We start from the raw sequence: 24692 nt of genomic DNA, 5'->3' as shown, positions 1-24692 counted from the left end.
GCAGATTATTATATTTTTAATAGCTCCCAGTAGTTGACAGTGTGCCAAGACTTGTCAGTATCCCAGAGAGGAAGAGAATCTCAGCACCGAGATTTAAGCTGATTGGAAGCTAGACTCATAGACAACAGCTTTCAAAAGTAAGCAAATATACACAGTCCTAGTCAAATAGACTAACACTCAAATTGTAGGGATCCCAGAAGGGGGGGCGGGCAGAATCTTACTTAAAGAAATAATGGCTCAAAACTTCCCTAAAATGAGAATTGTAACTGGCATCCAGAGCCAGGAAGACCAAAGTTCAATAAGATAAGCCCAAAGAGACCCAAACCAAGATACATTATAATTAAAATATCAAAAGTTAAAGATGTGATGTAATCTCTATCTAAAAGCAGCAAGGAAGAAAAAAATTTTTTTTCTGTTACATACAAGGGAAGTCCAACAAGACTATTAGATTTTTCAGCAGAAACTTTATAGTCCATAAGAGAATGGTACCAAAAAAAAAAATCAGAGAGCTGAAAGAAAAAACTTCCAACCAAGAATATTCCACCCAACAAAGTCATTCAGAATTAAAGGAGAGATAGAGTTTTTCACACAACTGAAAGCCAAACGAATTCATCACCACTGAACTGGCCTTAGAAGAAATGTGGGTTTAAAAAAAAAAAAAAAAAGATTTAATTATTTATTTGAGAGAGAGAGAGAGTGCAAGGGGAAGGGCAGAGGAAGAGGGAGAGATAAAATCTCAAACAGACTCCTCATAGAGTACACAGCCCAAAGTGGGGCTCTATCCCAGGACCCTGAGATCAAGACCTGAGCTGAAATCAAGAGTTAGCTGCTCAAATGATAAGCCACCCAGGCATCTGTCTTACAAGAAATGTTACAGGGACATCTTTGAACTGAAAAAAAAAAGGGTAGTAATTAGGAACAAGAAAACATGAAAGAATAAATCTCACTGGAAAGGTAAATATATAGTAAAGGTAGTGGGTTAATCACTGACAAATATAGTACGAAGATTTAAAAACAACAGTAGTAAAAATAACTATGATTACAACTATTAGTAAGGGATACATAAGATTAAAGGAGTAAAATGAGACATCAAAAACATAAAGCATGGGTGGAGAGTAAAAATGTAGAGTTTTAGAATGTGATCAAATAAGTTGTTATCAACTTATAACATATAGGTTGTTATATATATAAGGCTCATGATAATCACATGCAAAAACCCATAGTAAATACATATAAGATAGAGACAAAGGAACTTAAGTAAACCATTAAAGAAAGTCATCAAATAACAGAGAGCAAGATTAGAAAAAAGGAACAGAAAAGGAACTACAAAAACAGCCAGCAAACAATTAACAAAATGGCAGTAAGTATGTATCTATCAAGAATTACTTTAGGGGCGCCTGGGTGGCTCAGTGGGTTAAAGCCTCTGCCTTTGGCTCAGGTTGTGATCCTAAGGTCCTGGGATCGAGCCCCGCATCAGGCTTTTTTGCTTGGGAAGGAGCCTGCTTCCCTTCCTCTCTCTCTCTGCATGCCTCTCTGCCTACTTGTGATCTCTGTCTATCAAATAAATAAATAAATATTTTTTTTTTGATGTGTAAGAATTACTTTAAATGTAAATGAACTAAATTCTCCAATCAAAAGACCGCAGTGACTATATGGATTAAAAAAACAAGGCCTTTCTATATGGTGCTTATAAGAAACTCACATTTGGGTTTTTTTTGTTTTTTTTTTTTCCGTTTTGGCTCTTTTCAGTTAATTGCATGAAGAAGTTACACTAGTCCAAGTTAAAAGCAGATCCCAAATGGTTATGTTATATAAGCTGTGAGGTTTTTAAATTTGTGACAAGAGACAGAAGGGAAATTCTACTCATTTCAAGGAAATCCTCACTTAAGTTTCAGTGAGCCAAAAGCACTTAAAACCATGAATCTTCAGCTAGTCATCCTCAGCCAGTTCAATCTCTCTGGATTGGCATATGTTCTTACACTGGTCACCCTGTAGCTAAATTACTTCTCCATATTCTGGATGCTTAACTACAGTACCATTACAAGCAGATTTCTTCTTGAATGCTTTCATAGTTTCTTTTTATCATGATCATCAGCCATCCCTTAGATAGTAGTAAGGGTCTTCCTGCTGTTTCTCTGTTGAATTCTTACATGGATAAAATCCTCAGTGCCAGCAGGAAGCAGGTTTTCACCCTTGCTTGCATCATCAAAGGGGTCAAAAGAAGGGAGGTTCCAGATAGCAGACACAAGATAAGATTCCTTTTCCTGGGTGGAAATGGCCTGTGGAAGGTGGTGGCAGGAGATGGCAGGCATGGGAGGAGGATCAGGAAGCAAGTGTGCTTGAGGAGAAGGCCACTGAGTTCTTGGAAGTAGCCCAGTGACTGGAGCCAAGGGACTGACTCACTTTAGATGTAAAGACACAGGGGTAGTTGGATGGCTCAGTCCTTAGGCATCCACCTTTGACTCTGATCATGATCCCAGGGTCCTGGGATCGAACCCCACATTGTACTCCCTGCTTGGCTGCAGGCCTGCTTCTCCTTCTCCCACTCCCCCTGCCTATGTTCCCTCTTTCACTGTGTCTCTCTCTGTCAAATAAATAAATAAAATCTTAAAAAAAAAAAAAAAGACAGACTGAAAATGAAGGGATAGAAAAAGATTCACAAATTGAAAACCAAAAGAATGTTAGGCTAGCCATACTTACTTCAGAAAAAATAGACTTTAAAACAAAGACTATAATAAGAATCAAAGAAGGGCATTACGTGATGATAAAAGGGCCATTTCAACAAGAAGCTATAACATTTATAAATACTCATGTACCCAACATAGGAGCACCTAAATATACAAAGCAAATATTAACAGACTTAAAGTAGAAATATACAGAAATACAGTAATAGTAGGGGTCTTTAATACCCCCACTTGCATCAATGGATAGAAACATCCAGACGGAAAATCAATAAGCAAATATCAGATTTAAATGACACGTTAGACCAGATGGACTTAACAAATTTTTTTTTTTTTTTTTTTTTTTTTAGTTTGTCAAAGAGAGAAAGAGAGACAGTGCGCCCAAGCAGGGGGAGCAGCAGGCAGAGGGAGAAGCAGGCTTGAGGGAGCCTGACACAGGACTTGATCCCAGGACCCTGGGATCATGACCTGAGCTGAAGGCAGATGCTTAACTGACTAAGCCACCCAGGCATCTTGTGTTAAAAGATATTTACAGAACATTCCATCCAAAATCACCAGAATACACATTCTTCTCAATGTGCATACAGAACTTTCTCAAGATTGCTATTTGGGGTGATAAAAAACCTTTGGAACCAGAGTGGTGATTACAGCCCAACATGATGAACGCACTTACTGTCACTGAACTGTACAGTTTAAAATGGTTACAATGGTAAATTTCATCTGTATTTTACTACTAAAAAAAAAAAAAATAGCACTAGGAGAATTAAAAGACATGCCACAAAGCGCGAACAAGTATTTGCAAAACATATACAAACAACGAGTTTGATTCAGAATGTATATGTTATAGCTTTTAAAAATAAATAAGGGTAGAAAACCTAATTGAAAAAAGGAGAAAAAATATCCAAAAGGACACTTCAACAGAGAGTAAATGCCAGTGGACCCTTATACTATGCAGACTTGTTCATCCTCTATAATAATCAGAGATATGCAGGTTGAAAAAACAGTGAAACACCACTATACGCACACCAGACCATGGCTGCTCAGAGGCAGGGGTGAGTCTCAGGGCTGAGAAGAGGGAAGCTCCAAAGTCTGACCAGGAAGTAGGGAAAGGAGGGTCTCTCTTCCCCATAGCCAACAACCACTGCCAATATATGTGGACATTTCATAACTATTTTCAGATCTGAGAATCAAATGTGGTCATGGAAAAGATTCCGGTGAATTATTCATATAAATCCAATTTCCTCATTTTAAGGTAGAAACTGGGGCAGTGGCTGGATTAATGACCTTCCTGAGGTCAAACTGGGTAGCAGAGCCAAAACTCGACCTTTAACCTTCTCCCTGCCATTTCATGTTCCTCTGTGCTCCTGCGTCTTGATGTGAAAGGGCCAGATTTTGTCACTGGCCACTTATAACCCTCTAACACTCTAAAATCTTCCTCTCTCATTAAAAAAAAAAAAAAAAAAAATCCAAGTCTTTTCCGTGGCCCACAAAGTCATCCATGTGTGATCTTGCCCAGGTCTCTGGCCTCCTCCCCCACCACACCCTCCTCACCCTTCCCCCCAGCCCATGTCCATTTCAGCCCCTCAGCCCCTCTGCTGTTCCTGGATAAGGAAGCACCGGATGTCCCTTGCATTCCTGGCTTCCCCCCAAACCCCAGGGTTTCCAGAGGGCCTGCCTCACTCTTCTTAAGATCTCCATCCCCCACCACAACATCACCTACCAAACAAAAGGCATGCAAGGCCCCACTCCTCGCATCCTGCTTTGCTTTCCTTCAGGTGGAGATAGATACGTACTCGCTTATCTGGACACTGTCTATCTTTCTCCTCTAAAACGTAAGTCCGTGAGAACAGGACACTTGCTTTCTATACTTTTTGGTGTCATTAGAGCCTAGAACGGTATCTGCCACAAATAGGAATTTAAAATACTTTTGTTAAGTTTATTGATTGAAGTAAAAAGTTGGGTTTTCCTTTTTTTGTTTTTTTTTTGGGGGGGGGGCTGGCTAGAAAGCTAGAGTATAGAGAGGTCTAGGGAACTTCCAGTCAAATGGCCTGGGTTTGAACCTCATTACTCCACCAGTTGCAAGTGATTATGAATTACAAATCTAGATTTCTCTGCTTTTAAATTTTCTATTTCAGTTGATTCAGAAAGTTCACAGTTACTGGTTATGTACGTTCTTCTACCATCCCCCATAAATACTTCCCTCCAGCACACACAGTTTAGAACGTGCTCAGCAAAGAAATATTTAACCCCACCCTTCTGTATATTACTATTTTGAATTTAAAATCCTTTTATTTTTGTTAACTTTTTAAAAATTGCTTTCTTCTCAGGATTTGGATTAAATTTAATAGAAAAATAACACTTGGTAGCAAAGCTGATACAAGAAAGTTGGGCCACTATGTCATATTTAGAAATTGCCCAGTATACTGGTCAGTTACACAACAGGTTTGTAAAGATCAAGAGTTTGATTACATATTAACAGTTCCTAATTAAAACAAACGCACTATGAAAACCTATTCACCAGAGTAACTCTAACCATAAAACACTCGGGAATTCATTTAACACAAAAAGTATGGTACTTTTATTTTATTTTATTTTATTTAAAGAATTTATTTATTTATTTGCCAGAGAGAGAGCTCACAAGTAGGCAGAGAGGCAGGCAGAGACAGAGAGAGGAGGAAGCAGGCTCCCTGCCGAGCAGAGAGCCCGATGTGGGGCTTCATCCCATGGCCCTGGGATCGCGACCTGAGCCCAAGGCAAAGGCTTTAACCCGCTGAGCCACCCAGGTGCCCCAGTATGGTACTTTTAAAACCAACTCTGAAAGTATGAAAGAGAAATAAACAACAGAAGTAGACACCCATCTTTTTGCTCTTGAAAGGAAGACTTTTAAGAACATAAGCCAATTAGAAATGTGCTTGTTTCTTAGGTATTGTGCATGTCTGCGGGTATCTCACTGGCAGAATTTATAGATATCGTCAGATATTAGAACATATCAAGTCTTCTGTGCTCTGCAGAAACAGATTCAGGTTTTGAGTGGCCGGAAGCTTATGCACTTTAAGAAGAAGGCTCTCTTTCTTTCAAGTGCAAAATTATAAATACAAAACAGCGAGGGTCTTTCCAGGAACCTGAGAAAGGGCCCTGGAATTAAGTCTCTAATGCTTACTTTTCTTTCTCTTCTTAGAAGACCCACCTCTGGTGTCGGAAGACACCAAAGTGAAGGAGCAGAAGGAACAGTACATTTCCCACAACCAGTACACTGCCACGTGCCCCGGTGACAAGTGTCCAGAGGAAAACATTCACAGCAGAGGGTCCCCGATAAGAGTTCTACCAGCACAGGCTCTGAGATGCCTGGAATGTGAAATGGCCCTACTTGGAGGTACACATTTCTGCCGCTTACCGCAACCTCAAAATGCAACTGACGGCAGGCAACAGAGATCGATTTAGAGAGCAGATCCCCTGTGATCCTAGGGTATCACAACAATGCGATCTGCTATGCTTATCCCAACAATGTCTAGATCTGGGAAAAGCCAGGTGCAGGAGCGAACACCCTGAGACGCATACAGAAGAAGACAAAGGTGGGTGACCATGGGACGTAGCTCGTGTGTATTACAGCAAGTGCTGGCGATTATATGGTTCTTACTATATGCCAGGAGCTGTCCTGACCACTCACACACCTGGTGATCCGCTCTCCTCATCAACACCTGTGAGGGCGGTACTTCTTTCTCCCCAGTTAGGAGATGAGGAAAATGAGGCATAGAGGTTAGGTAACTTGTCCAAGGTCATGCAGCTAGAAAGGTAACAAATTTAGGATTTGAACTCAGGTAATCTGGCTCCAGAGTCCATAGTCTTAGTCTCCTACTCTCTAACACACGGAAATTCTATTAATTTAGAAATGGGCTGTAGAAATGACTGCAGTTTCCTATAATCAAGAGGGAACAGAAAGCTGCTGATTAACGATTCCAGAACCTCAGGAAATACACTATTTCATCCAGTGGATGTTGGTTTTGTTTCCTGGCAGCTATTTCAGTCACGAACTCTATCCTTAGAAAGTGATTAAATGTGACATCTGAAAATAAAGGAATGACCCTGTTTTAAAAAAAAAAATCTGAATTTTTACTCACTGGATCTTTAACATAAAGCTATTCATCTTTTCCTAAGAAAATTCGAATCTCTACCATTTATTTTGATGATGTACTATAGTCAATCCTAGTCAGGGCTGAATTAACCTAAAAATCTGTTTACTTTTGTAAAAAAATGTTTAAAAACAGACTTAATAATACATTATAGAAGATTTATAGGGGGTCCTTTTCAGCTGTGACACTGGTCTGGCCTGTTGGGATTGGAAGTTCACGTTGAATTGAGTTTCTTGTGAGTTTTTCTGGGAAGAACGATTTCAAGTATTTCTAAAAAGAACTATTTAACCAAACCCACTTAAAAATTCTTAAGAGTTACTATCTAAGTATAACCTTTATCAACCTCTTTTTTTTTTTTTTTTTTTTTTAAAGATTATAGCAGCAATGGCCACGGTCACCAAACTATGGAAAGAACCAAGATGCCCTTCAACGGACGAATGGATAAGGAAGATGTGGTCCATATACACTATGGAGTATTATGCCTCCATCAGAAAGGATGAATACCCAACTTTTGTAGCAACATGGACGGGACTGGAAGAGATGATGCTGAGTGAAATCAGTCAAGCAGAGAGAGTCAATTATCATATGGTTTCACTTATTGTGGAGCATAAGAAATAGCATGGAGGACATGGGGAGTTAGAGAGGAGAAGGGAGTTGGGAGAAATTGGAAGAGGAGGTGAATCATGAGAGACTATGGACTCTGAAAAACAATCTGAGGGGTTTGAAGTGGCGGGGGGAGGGGGAGTGGGGGGTGTTGGGGGAACCAGGTGGTGGGTATTAGAGAGGGCACGGATTGCATGGAGCACTGGGTGTGGTGAAAAAATAATGAAAACTGTTATGCTGAAAATAAATAAATTAATTTTTTTTTTAAAGATTTTCTTTATTTATTTGACAGACAGAGATCACAAGTAGGCAGAGAGGCAGGAAGAGAGAGAGGAAGGGAGAAAGGCAGGAAGGCAGTGAGGAAGAAAGAAACACAAACCAACAATGTGAAAACAACTCCCTCTTCAAGGTCTTCTACATAAAGCCAAAGCAGGGAAGGAGGAAGGAAACTATGCATACAGGTGGTCAGTGGACTTATGTTTAAGGAAGTCCCCCTTTGCGGTCAGTAGCACAGTGTGGTTTAACAGATAGCAGCATGTCAGCCTGAAAGATTAGACATCTTGGTTCACCTACTCAAATGGGACATTATTTCAGAGAAGGCAGCCTGACTTTATCCCCCGTTTCTTCACTTGTAAAATAAATGGTGGATAAACGTGTTGGTTACCTACAGATACACTTTATGGAGACACTACAGAAAACAGAACGTTGCAAGCAGGCCTGCAAAACCCTGGTACTTTTGTGAAATCTAAATGAAGTAAAATTGAAGAACAGAAGGAAACCCTGAAATCCTGTATGTGCAACTACCCCACTGACACGTGGAAACCCAAGGGCAACTGAAGTTCAAGGGTCATAGGTGAGAGGGCATACAACAGTGGAGCACGGAGGATGGGAACTCCCGCTCCACAGCAGAGCAGATGCACCATAAGAAAGTCTGTCATCACGAACCCATAGAAGTAGAACTAGAGCTTATTGAGACTGTGAGCTTCACAAAGCCAGAATCAGGCATCTTTTAATTCCTCCATCTCTAGCATTACTATACATACTCGGGAAGTCTTTGTTGCACAATTAATGAATGAACTAAAACAGGTGATGTGAGGCCCACATGACAAATAAAAGTGTATGGACTTATGGCCCCTCTTCTGCCAGGAAATATATAAATAACATATTAAATATATTTAACAAATCTATAATTCTTCATGATTTATAAATTCTATAATATATAATTCTGTATATAATTTATAAATATACTTGTATATATGATTTACATAGTCCTCTAAAATGAGAAAAATTGGGGCGCCTGGGTGGCTCAGTGGGTTAAGCCGCTGCCTTCGGCTCAGGTCATGATCTCAGGGTCCTGGGATCGAGCCCCGCATCGGGCTCTCTGCTCGGCAGGGAGCCTGCTTCCCTCTCTCTCTCTCTGCCTGCCTCTCCATCTACTTGTGATTTCTCTCTGTCAAATAAATAAATAAAATCTTTTTTAAAAAATAAATAAATAAATAAAATGAGAAAAATTGAGGTTATAATCTCATGAGCAGGGAATTATATCTACCCATGTACCTTTTGTCACGGCAAGACAAATTCAGGAAAAGCTATACTTATGTGGTTATGTGGAATAAAGATAGAGTGGGAAGAAGTTTTCTCATACAACTAGGATAATCAGGGGGAATTCCCTTCCCACAATCAATTAATAATTACTAGAGATTTCATTTAAGTCTCTTACTTACTCATTGAATTTTATTTAGCAAACAATTGCATTTGGTACAATTTTTCACTTTAAGTGTTTAGTAATGCAGAGTCATGCAAAAATTATAGACAATTGTCTATGACTAAAAATTAAAAAGGTAAATGAGCTTTAGTAATATAGACTATAACAGTGTTTTTCATTATCTGAAGTTGGAACCGGCAAATTTCAATATTTTACCTCGGAAGTACAGTGTAGTCCCAAAACCTAAAGGCCCATAATGGCAGAAGTTCTTCTAATAGAATCGGTTGCCAAACAACACAGGTGTTTCTAATTTCCCTTTGCAGATAATTCTCCACGTGCGCCTGAACGGCAGCAACCAATGGCTGAGACCTAGCATGTCTTAAACCACCCAGAAACAATGCAACGTGCAGTTTCACTTTCTCAAGTTGCTGTATGATTTCTTCTGATAGTTCAGGGTCTAGTTGTTTCAAATAATGTCCACATTTTAGTTTAGGGGAGAGGGTAACACTAATAAATAGCAAATAAGGACACATTTTTTTTTCTAAACTTAAATAATGCATCTCCTTAAAAAAAAAAAAGAAAGAAAAGAAAAGAAAAAGAAACAAAATAAGAAGTAATTATCACAATGTCTCTAAAGATCTTTTTGCTTCCCTAAACACTAACCAACCACCACCATCGTAATTATTGCCAATGAAAGCTTTTTTGAGAAGCTGGAAGGTGGAAGGCATTGTGTGATACATTTCAGTTACGAGGCAACAAACTTTGCCTTCAAAGAGAGAACTACATCGTTTGTGAGGGGAAAAAACCTATAATAATAAAAATACAAATAAATTTAACAGTATTTTTTATTATTTATTTATTTATTTATTTGACAGAGAAAGAGATCACAAGTAGGCAGAGAGGCAGGCAGAGAAAGAGAGGAGGAAGCAGGCTCCCAGATGAGCAGAGAGGCTGATATGGGGCTCGATCCCAGGACCCTGAGATCATGACCTGAGCCGAAGGCAGCGGCTTAACCCACTGAGCCACCCAGGTGCCCCTAACAGTATTTTTAAAAGAGCAAGATGCTTATAACTGATAGGCGGGGGGAGGGGAGGGCTGAAATAAAGGGAAGGAAACTATTACGTGCAACAAGAGGCAAAGCTGCAAAGGCAGAGAAAGATCAGTATTTTTAAGCAAAGGTGCCCAAACAGTGACCAGATGATGTCTATTCTGCGAATAACCATATTGTAGCAGGTGTGTAAGTGAATAACCAGGTGTGTAAGTACTCTCACCTACTCCGGCAACCCAAATATATCCTTCCCAGAACTGAGACAGGATAATCAGAGACTAACTCAGAAACATTCAGATCTGAGTTTTGGTCCAGTTTTAGCCATCAGCTGACTGGGTGAACTTGAGCAGATCATCTCCTTACCTTCAATTCCCACAAGTGAAAAACTTGGGGGGAGGGTCATTCTTTAGAATACCTTCAAGCTCTAAAATTGTATGATTCTAAATAAAATAAAAGGAAATCATATCATTCTTCTTTATTATTAACAAATTAATTATCACCTTGTATGGCCAATTGCCAGTTACAGAAATCTATATAAGTCTAGAACAGAACAGATCCACAAACATACGAAATTCCCTTAAATCCCCAGGGCCTTTGCACATGCTGCTTCCACTGCATGGAATGGGCACTCTCTGCCCAACCTTGCTCATACTCCAATCTTGGCCAAGTGGAGGCCTCCAACCCTTCCCCAACCTCTACAAGCCCCTAAAATCTAAGGAATCTACACTTGTGCCACCAAATCTTCCTCCACACATATAATTTGGTCTCTTTAACTGTCCCTCAAGATAAGTGCTATCATAACTATCTTCTCCCAACACTTACTAGAAACTACTAATTACAGAAGTAGCTTCAAAGACTTCTAAGAATCCCCAACCCAGCAGTTCATGATGCAACAGGAGAAAACTAAAACTCACATGTTACAAAAATCATGATGTCAAACATAGTTCTTTTTTTCAAAAAACTGCAAGAAGTTTCACACATTTCCAATTAAGAGAAGTTTCTTTCAAGTTTCTTTCAAGGGGGCGCGGAGGAATAAAAGTAAGGAGAAACACTATGTTTATTTCAAGTGATACCATTTCCAAACATTCTGGGAACTGGTCTTTTCCTAACTGCCTTCAGTGCCTATGGCACAGTTTTTTAATGTATTCAGTGGAAAAAGTGCTAAATAAAACTTTGAGGGAAATTTGACTTTTTGATATCACTAAAAATTGCTGACAGCTAAGTTTTCTTTTTTTAAAATTTATTTCTTTACTTTAAAGAGAGAGAGTTTGTGCATGGTCAGGGAGGGGCAAAGGGACAGGGACAGAGAGATGCTGAACTGAGCCAGTGTGGGGCTCAATCCCATGAACATAGCCTGAGCAGAAACCAAGAGTCAGACATTTAACCAACTGTACCAACCCGCTGAGAGCTAAGTCTTAGAAATAAAATGAACTAGGTAATGCCATTTCTGACAAAAAAATACTGATGTTCCTTGGACTCTTTGTCTCATCCTAATACAGATAATCAATGAATAAAACACAGTTAGTTTAGATCTTGCAAACCAGGAGCGTTTTACAAGATCTAAACTGTTTTTATCATTTCTACTTTTAAGTAGCCTGAAGACCAAACCTTTGATTAAACTCCGTCTTCATTTACTAGTAATCACTGATACTGTTCTTCAAAATGTGCTTTAGGTGCCTAACAAATGTTTTAACATAGAAGAATAAAAACTTAAAACGGAAGGTGGGAGGAGGTTATGGAAACAGAAATAAGTGATTTTTACTCATCCTAGCAGACTAGGCTAAAATAATTTCTTTGGCAAAAGGGGGCTCTTCAGCTCCTGATCATGAATGAGAGAAGGGGAATAGTTTTAATGGTTTTTAAATCTGATTTCATGCTTGTGGACATTCACACATAATCACTGAGTATTCATAAGATAGTTGGCATTCTATTTTTTTTTTTTTAAAGATTATTTATTTATTTATTTGTCATAGAGAGAGAAGCGAGAGCAAGCACAGGCAGACAGAGAGGCAGGCAGAGGCAGAGGTAGAAGCAGGCTCCCCGCCAAGCAAGGAGCCCGATGCGGGACTCGATCCCAGGACGCCGGGATCATGACCTGAGCCGAAGGCAGCCGCCCAACCAACTGAGCCACCCAGGCGTCCCATTCTATAGTATGCAACAAAAGAGAGCATCTCTTCTCTATGTTCCTCCTCCTTACACCATGGACATTTAAAAACTTTATGTCTTAATTCTCATATGATCTCCCTGATATGAGGAAGTTGAGAGGCAACGTGGGGGGCTTGGGGGGTAGGAATGGAATAAATGAAACAAGATGGGATCGGGAGGGAGACAAACCATAAGAGACTCTTAATCTCACAAAACAAACTGAGGGTTGCCAGGCGAGAGGGGTAGGAAGAGGGTGATGGGGTTATGGACATTGGGGAAGGTATGTGCTATGGTGAGTGCTGTGAAGTAAGTAAACTTGGCGATTCACAGACCTGTACCCTTGGGGCTAATAATACATTTTATGTTAATATATAAGAAAAGAGAAAAAAAAAACCCTTTATGTCTTGACCAACTAAATGTAATGCATAACCCGCAATTAGATCCCAGACTTGGCAAGGGGCGGAAGTTGAGAAATAACTACGATGTCGTCAGTGGCATGATGAATGAAATTTGACCACAGACTCTGGATTCGATAACAGGGGTATATCAATGTTAACCATCCTGACTTTGATCATCATACTGTGGTTATGAAGAATGGCCTTGTTCCTAGATAATACACAAAGACTTTTCTAGTGGTAAAAGGGCCAATGTCTACAACCTTCTCTCAAATGGTTCGTAAACATCAGGCAAGTGAAGAGAGAGACAGAGACAAAGAGGATGGCAGCGCCAACAGGGCAACAATGAGAGGAAATTTGTGAATCTGATTAAAAGTTAGTTGAGAGTTCCTTGTACTATTCCTCTAACTTCTCTGTAAATTGAAACACAGCAAAATAAAAAGTTAGCCAGAAAATTTTAGGAATCGTATTTTAGCCCCTCTTCTGTCTTAAATAGGTTTCGTCTTCCTAGAGGGGAAAAAACAAAACAAAACAGTGAGTATGATTATATGAAAATAGATTAATTTGCCAAATTAAGGGCAGTGAATCAGATCCTAAGATTTCAGACCTGCCTCTTGGCCTTTAACGTGACTAATGATGAGGAAACTCAGATCTAGGACAGTAGGTAAGAAAACAGATATGAATGAGAAGTGAGAGAAGAGACACAGGAAAGGAAACTGAGGCACAAGACAAGGAGCTGATACAACCTACCCTCAGAAACAAGGAAACTGCCAATAAGAGAATGAGTTTTCAGGGTGCCTGGGTGACTCAGTGGGTTAAGCCTCTGCCTTTGGCTCAGGTCATGATCTCAGGGTCGTGGGATCGAGTCCCGCATCAGGCTCCTTGCTTGGCGGGAAGCCTGCTTCTCTTTTTCCCACTCCCCCTGCTTGTATTCCCTCTCTCACTGCATCTCTCTCTCTGTCAAATAAATAAATAAAATATAAATAAATGAATAAAATCTTAAAGAAAAGATTAGTATTTGCTAGGCACTCAACACATTTTTGTTGAATAAAATAGATAGTGGGATGGACAGATGAAACCTCACAGGCTGTAAGAAGACCATATCGCTCTAAGTAGATGGAACAACATTAAGAAAGGCACAACATGAAAGACACAGCAGGAGGAGGAGGAAGGAAAGAGGGAAGACAAGGAAAAATGGCATCACGTACCTTGACTGCAAGCTAAGGAGTTTTCACTTGATCCTAGAGAAAATACAAAGCTACAAGTTTGAAATATCCCCATGATGGCTGCATGAATAAAATATTAAGGTCCAAGAGTAGAATCAAATAGGGCAATAATCCATCAAGAGAATGGAGTTGGGAACCGCAAATAAGGTTGTAACTAAAGGAAGAAATCACGGCATTAGGTAAAAGACTGGATGTGTGCTGCGTTGAAATGGAAATGAGGAAGGAGGAGTTAAGAGTTTAGAGAGAGGGGGCGCCTGGGTGTCTCAGTGGGTTAAAGCCTCTGCCTTAGGCTCAGGTCATGATCTCAGAGTCCTGAGATTGAGCCCCGCATCGGGCTCTCTGCTGGGCAGGGAGCCTGCTTCCTCCTCCCTCCCTCTCTGCCTGAGTCCCCCTACTTGTGATCTCTGTCTGTCAAATAAATAAATAAAATCTTAAAAAAAAAAAAAATTAAGAGTGTACAGAGATATATGGGAGGAAGAATATTGTTTTATAAAGTCCAATTAGATAGTGGCAGAGCCAGGACAAAAAACCCTGCCTAGTGCTAATATTCTCTACCTCAAAGAAAATCTTTTAAAAAATCATAACTGAGGGGCACCGGGCCCCTCAGTGGCTCAGTCGTTAAGTTTGGTTCAGGTCATGATTCCAAGGTCCTGGTATCGGGGCTCACATCAGGCTCCCCACTTGGCAGGAGGCCTGGTTCTCCCTTTTGCCACTCCCCCTGCTTGTGGTTCCCTCTCTTGCTGTCTTTCTCTCTGTCAAATAAATAAATAAAATCTTTTTAAAAATCATAGCTGAAAGTAGTAAATAAAACTATTCTCAAGGTGCCTGGGTAGTTCAGTTGGTTAAGCATCTGACTCTTCATTTCAGCTCAGCTCATCATGTCAGGGTCATAAGATACAAGTCTCACATCGGGCTCTGTGCTCGGTGTGGAGTCAACTTGATAGTCTCTCTCTCCCTCTCCCTCCACCCCTTGCCCCACTTACTCTAAACAAATAAATAAATAAAATCTTTTTTAAAAATTCTCAAAAGCTTTAAAATAAAGCTTTATCTGTGTTACAGAGAAATCTAACAGACTTTTTTCCTAATATTCCCCACAGTATCAAGGTTGTTTCAAAGATAAGCTTTAGGGCACCTGGGTGGCTCATTGGGTTAAGCCTCTGCCTTCAGCTCAGGTCATGATCTCAGGGTCCTGGGATTAAGCCCTGCATCGGGCTCTCTGCTCAGCAGGGAGTCTGCTTCCCCCCCTCTCTCTCTGCCTGCCTCTCTGCCTGCTTGTGATCTCCCTCTGTCTGTCAAATAAATAAATTAAATCTTAAAAAAAAAAAAAAAGGATAAGCTTTAAAGAAATAGCCCTGCAATTCACTAGTGCATAACCTTGTCCAAGTTTTTAAACTTTATAAGCCTTGCATCACTCATTTTTTAAGTGGGGGCACTAATAAGATGTTTGTTTTGAAGAATAAAGGAAATAATGTGTGTAAGTACTTAGCCCAGTGCCTGGCCTGTATGTGATACTCAATAATTTGTGTCACTGTTACTCCTAAAGCACAGACAATGGTCCTAAGAGACCGCTACCTGAGAAAGTCCTGCTTACCAGGCTGACCCCTGACTAGCATTTGGGAACTTGGGCTTTGAGAGGCTCCTACTATTTCCAGCACTGATAAAAAGAGCTCATTGTGCCCAAGCTGTTTGTACAAAAAATATGGTTTATGCTGAACCCCTAGTTTCCTTCTGGAGTCTGGAATTCTGCTACATGATAGAGAGAGCGTCTATGTGAGCAGCTCCAACAAAACCCCTGGGTGCCGAGTCTCTAAATGCACTTTCCTGGTAGACAACATTTCATAATTGTCTCAGTCGAATGCTAGAAGAATTCTGTACATTCTTGGAAGACTCCACTGAGAAAAGGCTCTTGCAAGCTTGTGCCTGGTTTCCTTTAGATTTGCCCCACGTGCCTTTTCCCTTTGCTAATTGAGCTCGGACCCCTTCCACAGTCACAAATCATAGCCATGAAGACAACCATATGCCAAGCACTGTGAGTTCTCCCAGTGAATTACCAAACCTGGGGACAGTCTTGGGGATGCCTGACAAAACCAGTCTTTCTACTCCTCAACTTTATAAACTATTTCCAGACTGGAGCAGTGTTATAGACAACAAATGACCCAAATTAGTAGTACCAAAGTCCAATTATAAAAAGCTCCTGGAGCTCCTGGGTGGCTCTGTCAGTTAAGCATCTGCCTTGGGCTTAGGTCATGATCCCTGGGTCCTGGCCCGGGATCCCAGCAGCCTGCTTCTCTCTCTCTCTCTTTCTGTCAAATAAATAAATAAAATCTTTTCAAAAAATAAAATTAAATAAATAATATATAGTTCCTGATTTCTTAGCTAAAAGTAACTATAAATTTACTTGAATTTATTTATTCCAAATCTCACCATCTAGAAATCTCTCCATTCCTTGTTTTCTCACCATTATTTAGTAAACCTTTTTCCTGATTAAGCTCCTGCTCTTCCCTGAATTCCATCTCAATTCCACGTGGAGGTTTCCCTCACATGCCCGGAGGGGTCTAACTCCTGTGTCATTTGTTCCCAGACCAGAGAACAGGATCACTTACAAACCCCTCTCCCCTCATCCCCCCCAACCTCCCCACCCCCAACCCCCACCCTCACCAGTTCCTCTTTCTACTTGTTATTCTGACTGAGATCAAACAACATCAATTCCTGGAAGGGCTCTTCTCAGTTCATTAGAATATGCAGAAATAATCGCTAATTGAGGGCAGTAAGAGCAAGGAGGACAAATCAAAGAATGGCCCACAGCAGAAATTGAAACAAATCTTTGCCAATATCAGACTTGGAAGAAACAGCTTGAGTGAATTCCTCATCTAAAACAGAATTCCTTAGCATACTTTGAAAAAGCACAATAAACGATATTTAATAGATAGAAACGCTTGTTGCCATCCTGTTGAAGAGCTGGGGTTCAGAGAACCAGAGGAGGATGCATGTCTGAGTCACATTATGATTAACTGAGAGTTTTAATAAGGCATTAATGGCACTTAATTGCCATGAAGAAACTAGGGATCACAGTGCCTAGATCAATGAATAGCCTACCCACAGTTTTTCTTTTAAAAATAGAACTATGAACAACTAAAATAAATATCTCTAGGGCTATTTATCCCAACCCCTGAGTCCCATGGTTTTCTAATCCACCTCTAGTTTTACATTTTTTTTAAATATTATATTTCAAATACCTATTGATTCTTAAAAGTTACCCACATCACAGCAATGTTGTATCACAGCTTCTAGGGCTGGGGAGATGGAAACCAGAATAACTGAAACAGGGAAGAAACAGGACAGTGGGGTGCTACCGGGCCTACCTAGAAGCCAGGCAGAGACCTGTCAGGCAGGAACTCAGCCCAGGATGGCCAAAAAAAAATTTTTTTTTACTTTTACAAAAATTAAGATTCTTATTTTAAAATTCCTAACTTTTTACTATGGACAGCGATTTATTTTTAACTGAGAGGCAAACAAATCTGCAACCGTATTTCAAGCAGAAAGTCCTAAATATGTTAGCGAACGTCTGTCCCTAAGAAAAAGAATCCAGGGGGATCATGGCAGGAGTAGGGGTGAAAGCAGGATGAGGCTCACTGGGCTGATCAGCAGCCAGAAGGAAGGTGGACCCTGACGCTAAGTGTCGCTAAGTTTCAGAAGCTGGGTATTTTTCTGTCCTTTGTGGTTCTTTTTATTATTATTGTTTTTGTTTTGTTTTGTTGTGGCTTTTTTTTTTTTTTGGCTTTTCATTTATTTTATTTGTTCAGTGTTCCAAGATTCATTGTTTATGCACCACACCCAGTGCTCCATGCAATACGTGCCCTCCTTAATACCCACCACCAGGCTCACCCCACCCCCACCCCCAAAACCCTCAGTTTGTTTCCAGGGTCCACAGTCTCTCAGAGTCTGTCTCCCCCTCTGATTTCCCCCAGCTCCCTTCTCCTCTCCATCTCCCAATGTCCTCTGTGTTATTCCTTATGCTCCACAAATAAGTGAAACCATATGATAATTGACTCTCTCTGCTTGACTTATTTCACTCAGCATAATCTCCTCCAATCCCGTCCATGGTGTTACAAAAGTTGCATATTCATCCTTTCCGGTTCTTATAGTGACTAAGGCTCCTCCCAGGCAAGACAGTGGGCCAGGTTTTAAAATAAAGAGCGGTCCCACTCTTCTCTTTATTCCATTTAACCTAAAACAATTAGGGCAGTTTAAACTTTGTATATTTACCATCTTCAAAGTGACCTAACAATTGCAACATATTTCAACTCTATCCGTCCATATTTCTAAGCAGATAATATTGATTTCTGAGGCTCTTTTTGGTTAAGAAGCTACCACGTTTTACTACTTTCATGGTTATATTTCTATTCTTTTCTGAGACTTACTACATTAAGTTCAATTTATAACAAATAATTACCAAATACCAAAATGTCTTGTTTTCCCTTAAAATCTATTTTAGATTTTAAAATAGTTCATATTTCCAGCCTTACCTGAAAGCCTTTTGGAACTCTGAATTTTTCAGATTTAATAATTGAAATATAGCACATATGCCATATAAATACACATATATATATATATATATATATATGTACACATATATACACACACATACTCTCAGCAGGGACCATGACAACCCCACATAAATAAACATATGGATATTTGTGCACACAAAAATGCCCAAAAAAAAAAAAAAAGTCACAGGGACTAGGATAAATTAAGACCAAAACCAGATTCATCTTAGGCCAAGTTTCACAACTCAAAAAGTTTTTCAAATTTGGGTCTTCAGCATTTCAGCGATTTAGGAAGGAAGATAAAGAACTTTAGTCCTAAATTACATCAGCCTGCAGAATTCCACAAGTCACAACGACAAGCCACAACAGTAATGAACAGAGTTAAGGACAACCAGAAAGAATCAATGATGCCATTCTCTCTGAATTGGGGGAACCAAAACACAGAGAAACCAGTGGGAGTAAGAAAGCAAAAACAAAAACAAGACAAACAACTGAAAAAAAAAAAAATCAATTTCTCAGGAAGGCACTGGGGGGGGGGGGAGGAATTAAATAAAACCGAACAATAAGATCACCAAAAATCCCACCGTAACCAACCAGACAACAGCATGTGGGCAAAAAGGACAACACTCTCCAGTCATTCCCTGGAATCCAAGAATATTTCTAGTAGGGAGGAGCATGGCTGGATCTGCAGGACGAGATGCTGCATTTTCAAGATATCAGGAGAAAACAAGGTTGGCCAGAGGCAACCCTACACTCACAGGCCTCCTCTAGTGGGAAAACCAGAGACTAAAACAACTGAAAAGCCAGGAGCTGGCCGCCAAGCAACACGTCCTCAGTATGCCCCGTCCTCAGTATGCCCCGTGCTCACTACGCCTGGTGCTCCCTACGCCCGCGCTCACCGAGGAGCTTGTTAGAAGTTACTTCTCCCTGCTCCCATAAAAGGCACTCTGCGGTAGCTGCTTATCACAAACTTAAACGCTGAACAGTTCTGCATCTGGTCAGCCTCAGTAACGTGCTGGCTCCACCAAATCCCTAACCCCTTTTAAGTAATTTCCACGTAAGGATGAAGGACTATTCATATAAAGCAATGGACACAGACACAGCGTATATGGGCTAAAGTCGATTTTGACACATAATACAGTCATTTATGGGAAGGAGCCATGTGTATACAATATACTTAATGAATTCCACAAAGACCTAAAACCGATGTGGAAATCTGTTTTCTTGAACAGATTAATTCAGTAGGCCGATATAAAATGCACACCCATATATACTACACCATAATCAAGAGACTTGTGAAGAATTTCTCACCCTATTCTAAGCTTTATCATTCAGATCCAAATGATAACAAATTATTACCTTAACTTCATTTGCCTGAAATTTATTCCATAAGATTGGGAGAGGAGGGCAGAGGGGGAACAATATTATTAAATATTATCAACATAGAAAGCAGCAAAGTAAAATTTTATTGTCTCCTACCTCTGGTCGACCTTCATAGTAGGTTAACATGGACTTTGTTAGCACAAAAAGTCTCTCTTTATAGTTTAAGGGTGATGTCTTCTTTTTCTGTTGTGATCTTTTAATAAGAATCTCTTCTAGAATAGTGTTAAAATTCATCTCGGTCTTCTGATCACTCTGTCTCCTGCCATTGAAGATCCCAGTATTCTAAAGTGAGGGGGGGAAAAAAACAGCTGAAATAAAATGTGACATCTTAATTTTCCAAAGATGTTTTCAGGCCGAATTATCTGCATCACAGCTGGAGCTAATGAATGTTAGTCTAGCACCTGGACTGAAACTGCCCAGGGCACAAAAGCTCACCCTCTCTTCATCCCCAGGCTCATCCTGTTCCTCCATAACCCAGCATTTCACAAGAAATCTAATCAAGGTTTGCCATGATGATGAGTCACTCCTTTGTACCTCCCCCAGCATCCCATAGATTTCTGGCACATTCTTCTGCTACCTAATTGCAGGGAAACAAATATCTCAGATGAAAAAGTACATTCATCACCTCCAGGGCTGATTGAAGCTGGTATTTAAATTGCCTTGGGACCCTAGCACCCAAGATGGATGATCGCATGGACCTGGCGGACTTGTGAACAGAATGAATTACCACAGTGGTGGCTAGGGGTCAGTTTCCAGCTCTGATAAAGATGTAATCTTGATCAAACATCCTAGTTACCACAGCCATGATGATGTTCTCCAATGTCTACACCATGCTTCATAGTTCTCTTTCCTAGGGTTCCTGCCTCAACCACAAGAGAAAAGGAAATCCACCCGGTCACAACTAACAGACTCAGGGAAGAACCCATCTGGACAAAGTCATCAGCCCTGTATTTGGATCCCCCACATCTAAACTAAGCCTTCTAAAATTCAACAGTTTAACTATCTGAAAACCCAAAACTACTCAGAAAATACATGAAGATTCTTATTTGATAGAAATCAAATGGACAGCAGCCTTTTCTTCCCTGCCCTTCACTGCACATGACAGTCATTGCACATCAAATCATAGAGTAACAGAAGTCATATAAAAAACGTAAGTGGTTGGGGTGCCTGGGTGACTCAGTGGGTTAAAGCCTCTGACTTTGACTCAGGTCATGATCCCGGGGTCCTGGGATCGAGCCCTGTGTCAGGCTCTCTGCTCAGCGGGAAACCTGCTTTTTTTCCTCTCTCTCTCTGCCTACTTGTGATCTCTATCCATTAAATAAGTAAATAAAATCTTAAAAAAAAAAATAACATAAGTGGTTACCTGAGAGCAGAGCCAGAGCCTTGACACTGAGTTAGCCACTTGGAATTCTACCATTTCCATACCCAACCTTGAAAGTTGGAAGAACCCCTGCAACTCCCTATTACTGATCTGTCATATCCAGTCAGGACCCCCATTTCTGTAAGATTACTTCACAACAGCTTAACCTCTGTATGTAAGTTCCTTCATTTTTAAAACATGGAGATAAATACCCCCAAGGTTATTGTGGCGTTTAATGATGTGGGAAAGAACTTGCTTATTATGAAAACCGTACATAAACGTTTACTGTCATTATTTTTTTTTTTAATTCCACTGCCTTTTTCCTAGTTTAAATCCTTACCATCTGGACCATGCTAGCAGCTCTCCAACTGCTTTTTCTTTCCACAGGTTCTTGACTCATTTTGTTCAGACAACACACTCCTCATTCCCACTGAATCAATCGTCAAAGATACCACCTTGCGTCATACCATTTCATTCACCAGAAATCCCGAATGCCTCCTCAAAACTTCCCTGCCACCTGTAGGAAAAAGTCAAAATTCCCATAATAACACCAGGCAATCACAATCTGGCTATAACCTATCAACCAATCTTTGCTTCCAATGCTCTTCAAATAGTCCATACCCAGTCAGAATAGTTGGTATGAAAAATCCACTAGCTCAAAACTTACCTCCTTAATGAAGTCTTTTCTGATGACTCCAATTAATTAAATGCCTTCCAATTCATGCACCCATGATCTCTACGTCACTCATCATAGAACTTATCATAGTCTTCCACGTTCTACAGCAATTAATGTACAGTTTTTAACTTTCACCTAGTTTTAAAGCTTCTAAGGAAAAAGATCTCAACCGTATGTGCACATTAAAATCACCTAGGGAGGGGAGCCTGGGTGGCAGTCGGTTGCACTTCCTTCCCACTCTAGGATTTGGCTCAGGTCATGATCTTGGGGTCATGAGATCAAGCTCTGCAACCAGCTCCACACTCAGCAGGGAGTCTGCTTAAGACTCTTTCTCCCTCGGGGCATCTGGGTGGCTCAGCTGGTTAAGCGCTGACTTTGGCTCAGGTCATGATCCCAATCCTCCATTGAACTCTCTGCTCAGTCAGTAGCCTGCTTCTCCCTCTCCCTCTGCCTCTGCTCAAGTTTTCTCTTTCTCAAATAAATAAAATCCTTAAAAAAAAAAAAAAAAAGATTCTCTCTTCCTAATACAAATCAAAACCACAGTGAGATACCACATCACACCAGTCAGAACGACTAAAATTAACACATCAGGAAATGACAGATGTTGGCGAGGATGTGGAGAAAGGGGAACCCTCCTACACTGTTGGTGGGAATGCAAGCTGGTGCAGCCGCTCTGGAAAACAGTATAAAGGCTCCCCCAAAAGTTGAAAATAGAGCTACCCTACAACCCAGCAATCGCACTACTGGTTATTTACCCCAAAGATACAAGTGTAGTGATCCAAAGAGGCACCTGCACCCAAATCTTTATAGCAGCAATGTCCACAATAGCCAAACTATGCAAAGAGCCCAGATGTCCATCAATAGATGAATGGATAAAGAAGATGTGGTGTACACACACACATACACACACACACACACACACACACACACACACACACACTGGAATACTATGCAGCCATCAAAAAGATGAAATCCTGCCATTTGTAACAACATGGATGGAACTAGAGGATATTATGCTAAGTGAAGTAAGTCAACCAGAGAAAGACAAGTATCATATGATCTCACTCATATTTGGAATTTAAGATGCAAAACAGAGGATCATAGGGGAGGAGAGGGAAAAAATAAAACAAAGTAAAACCAGAGAGGGAGACAAACCATAAGAGACTCTTAATCACAGGAAACAAACTGAGGGTTTCTGGCAGGGGGGGTGGTTCATGGGGCAACCGAATGATGGACATTATGGAGGACATGATGAAATGAGCCCTGGGTACTATGTTAAGACTGATGAATCATTGAACTATAGCTCTGAAACCAACAAGGTATTATATGTTAACTAACTGAATTTTAATTAAAAATAAGTAAATATTTGGAAGGAAATTAATTCATTAACTAATTAATTAATGGAATAGACTAGAGTCCAAAAACAGACCCATATATATATATATATATATATATATGGACAAAAGAGTATATGATTCCATTTATATAAAGTCTAAAAACAAGCAAAAACTAATCTATGGTTATAGAAATTAGAAAAATGGTTGCCTATGCACGGATGGGGAGTGGGGTAGAGGCAGACCAGGTGGGAATATGAGGAAATGTTCTATGTCTCAACTGGGGTAGAGATTACATGAATGTGTATAAATGTATTACAACTCCTTGAAGTAGGACCAAAAAAAAAAAAAATAAAAAACCTCTCCCTTCCCCTCTGCCCGTCCCCAGCTCTTGCTCTTGTGTGAGAATGAAGAAAATCATTCTCACACAAGAAAATCATTAATTAATTAATTAATTTTAAAAATCAAGGTGGGAGATGTTTTGAAATGTACAGGCCCCACACCCAGATATTTTTATTCAGTTGGTCTGGGATGGGGTCCAGGGCATCATGATTTAATATGCAGGTAGACTGGAGAACTGCTATCCTAAAGGAAAAGACTGGGCTCTCAATGTAACTCTAGCACTCTTGGTGGTTAGGGCAGCCTCTCAATAAGCAGCTGGATGACGGACCCAGTGAAGCCATCAGTTATTCTAAGTTAAGAAGTCAGGGGAAAGTTCTTGCTCCAAAGAAAATCTCTAGCTCTTTTTGCATCTCAGTTGGTCCTCCTTATTCTAAATTAAAATTTTAGTATCCGCCCCCCCCTTTTTTTTTCCTGAGAAAACAGTTGATGTGTAAATACCACTTTTCATCTTTGTGTAACACATTTTCAATGCAGGGCAAAAGTGACAACTTACAGAATGGGCTGTAAGTGAAAAGCAAGCTATGCCCTGCAAAACAGGCCATATGCAGATGTATAGTTCCCAGGCCAGTGAACAATATCATAGTTTCCAAATAAAAGGCAGATTTTTGGAAGATGAAATGAGGTGGGGCTCATCTGCAGTTTTAGAAGCAAAAGTCTCAACCTCCAGGGACAGGAGAAAATACAACATGTTAAATGCATTGAAAAAAAAAATCCCCTTATCTGATTTATAAGTGATATCAAATAGTCTTACAAAGAAGATACCAATTGAGTTGAAATAAGTGTTAGACATCATCTATTTCACTCATTTTACAAATTAAAAAGCTGGGGTTTTGAAAAGCTTAGCAACTTGCCTAAAGTCACCCAAGCCAAGATCAGAAGAAAAGTCTCCTGGTTCCAAGTGAAGGGCTCTTTCCACCGTTCCCCACCATATAATTAAAAGCTCACTGTTATTTTAATAATTCATTGCTTCAAGGGAAATCCTGGCCAAAGAAAACTATTAAGGGACACAAAGATAAAAACAAAGGAATATTCTCTTCATGTAGGCTTCCAACTGAAG

At 40.1% G+C, this 24692-nt stretch overlaps 1 protein-coding gene and 1 pseudogene across 3 annotated transcripts in view; both read right to left on the bottom strand.

Moving 5' to 3' along the window:
* Nucleotides 1-24692, bottom strand: part of TEC (tec protein tyrosine kinase) — a 138677-nt gene that overhangs the window by 68895 nt on the left and 45090 nt on the right. For 2 of the 3 annotated variants that reach the window (XM_044226138.1, XM_044226140.1), the window contains exon 2: nt 19960-20145. In XM_044226138.1, coding sequence (XP_044082073.1) covers nt 19960-20097 — 138 coding nt within the window. In that variant the 5' untranslated portion in view covers nt 20098-20145. Of the gene's footprint in view, nt 1-19959; nt 20146-21563; nt 21822-24692 lie in introns of those variants that run through there. The other variant, XM_044226137.1, reaches the window with a different exon arrangement.
* On the bottom strand, nt 1885-2403 carry LOC122889637 (annotated as a pseudogene).

This window comes from Neovison vison, chromosome 11, assembly GCF_020171115.1.
Source record: "Neovison vison isolate M4711 chromosome 11, ASM_NN_V1, whole genome shotgun sequence".
NCBI classification, from domain to species: domain Eukaryota; kingdom Metazoa; phylum Chordata; class Mammalia; order Carnivora; family Mustelidae; genus Neogale; species Neogale vison.
Note: the sequence above shows the minus strand (reverse complement) of the source record. Positions and strands in the feature narration are given on the sequence as shown.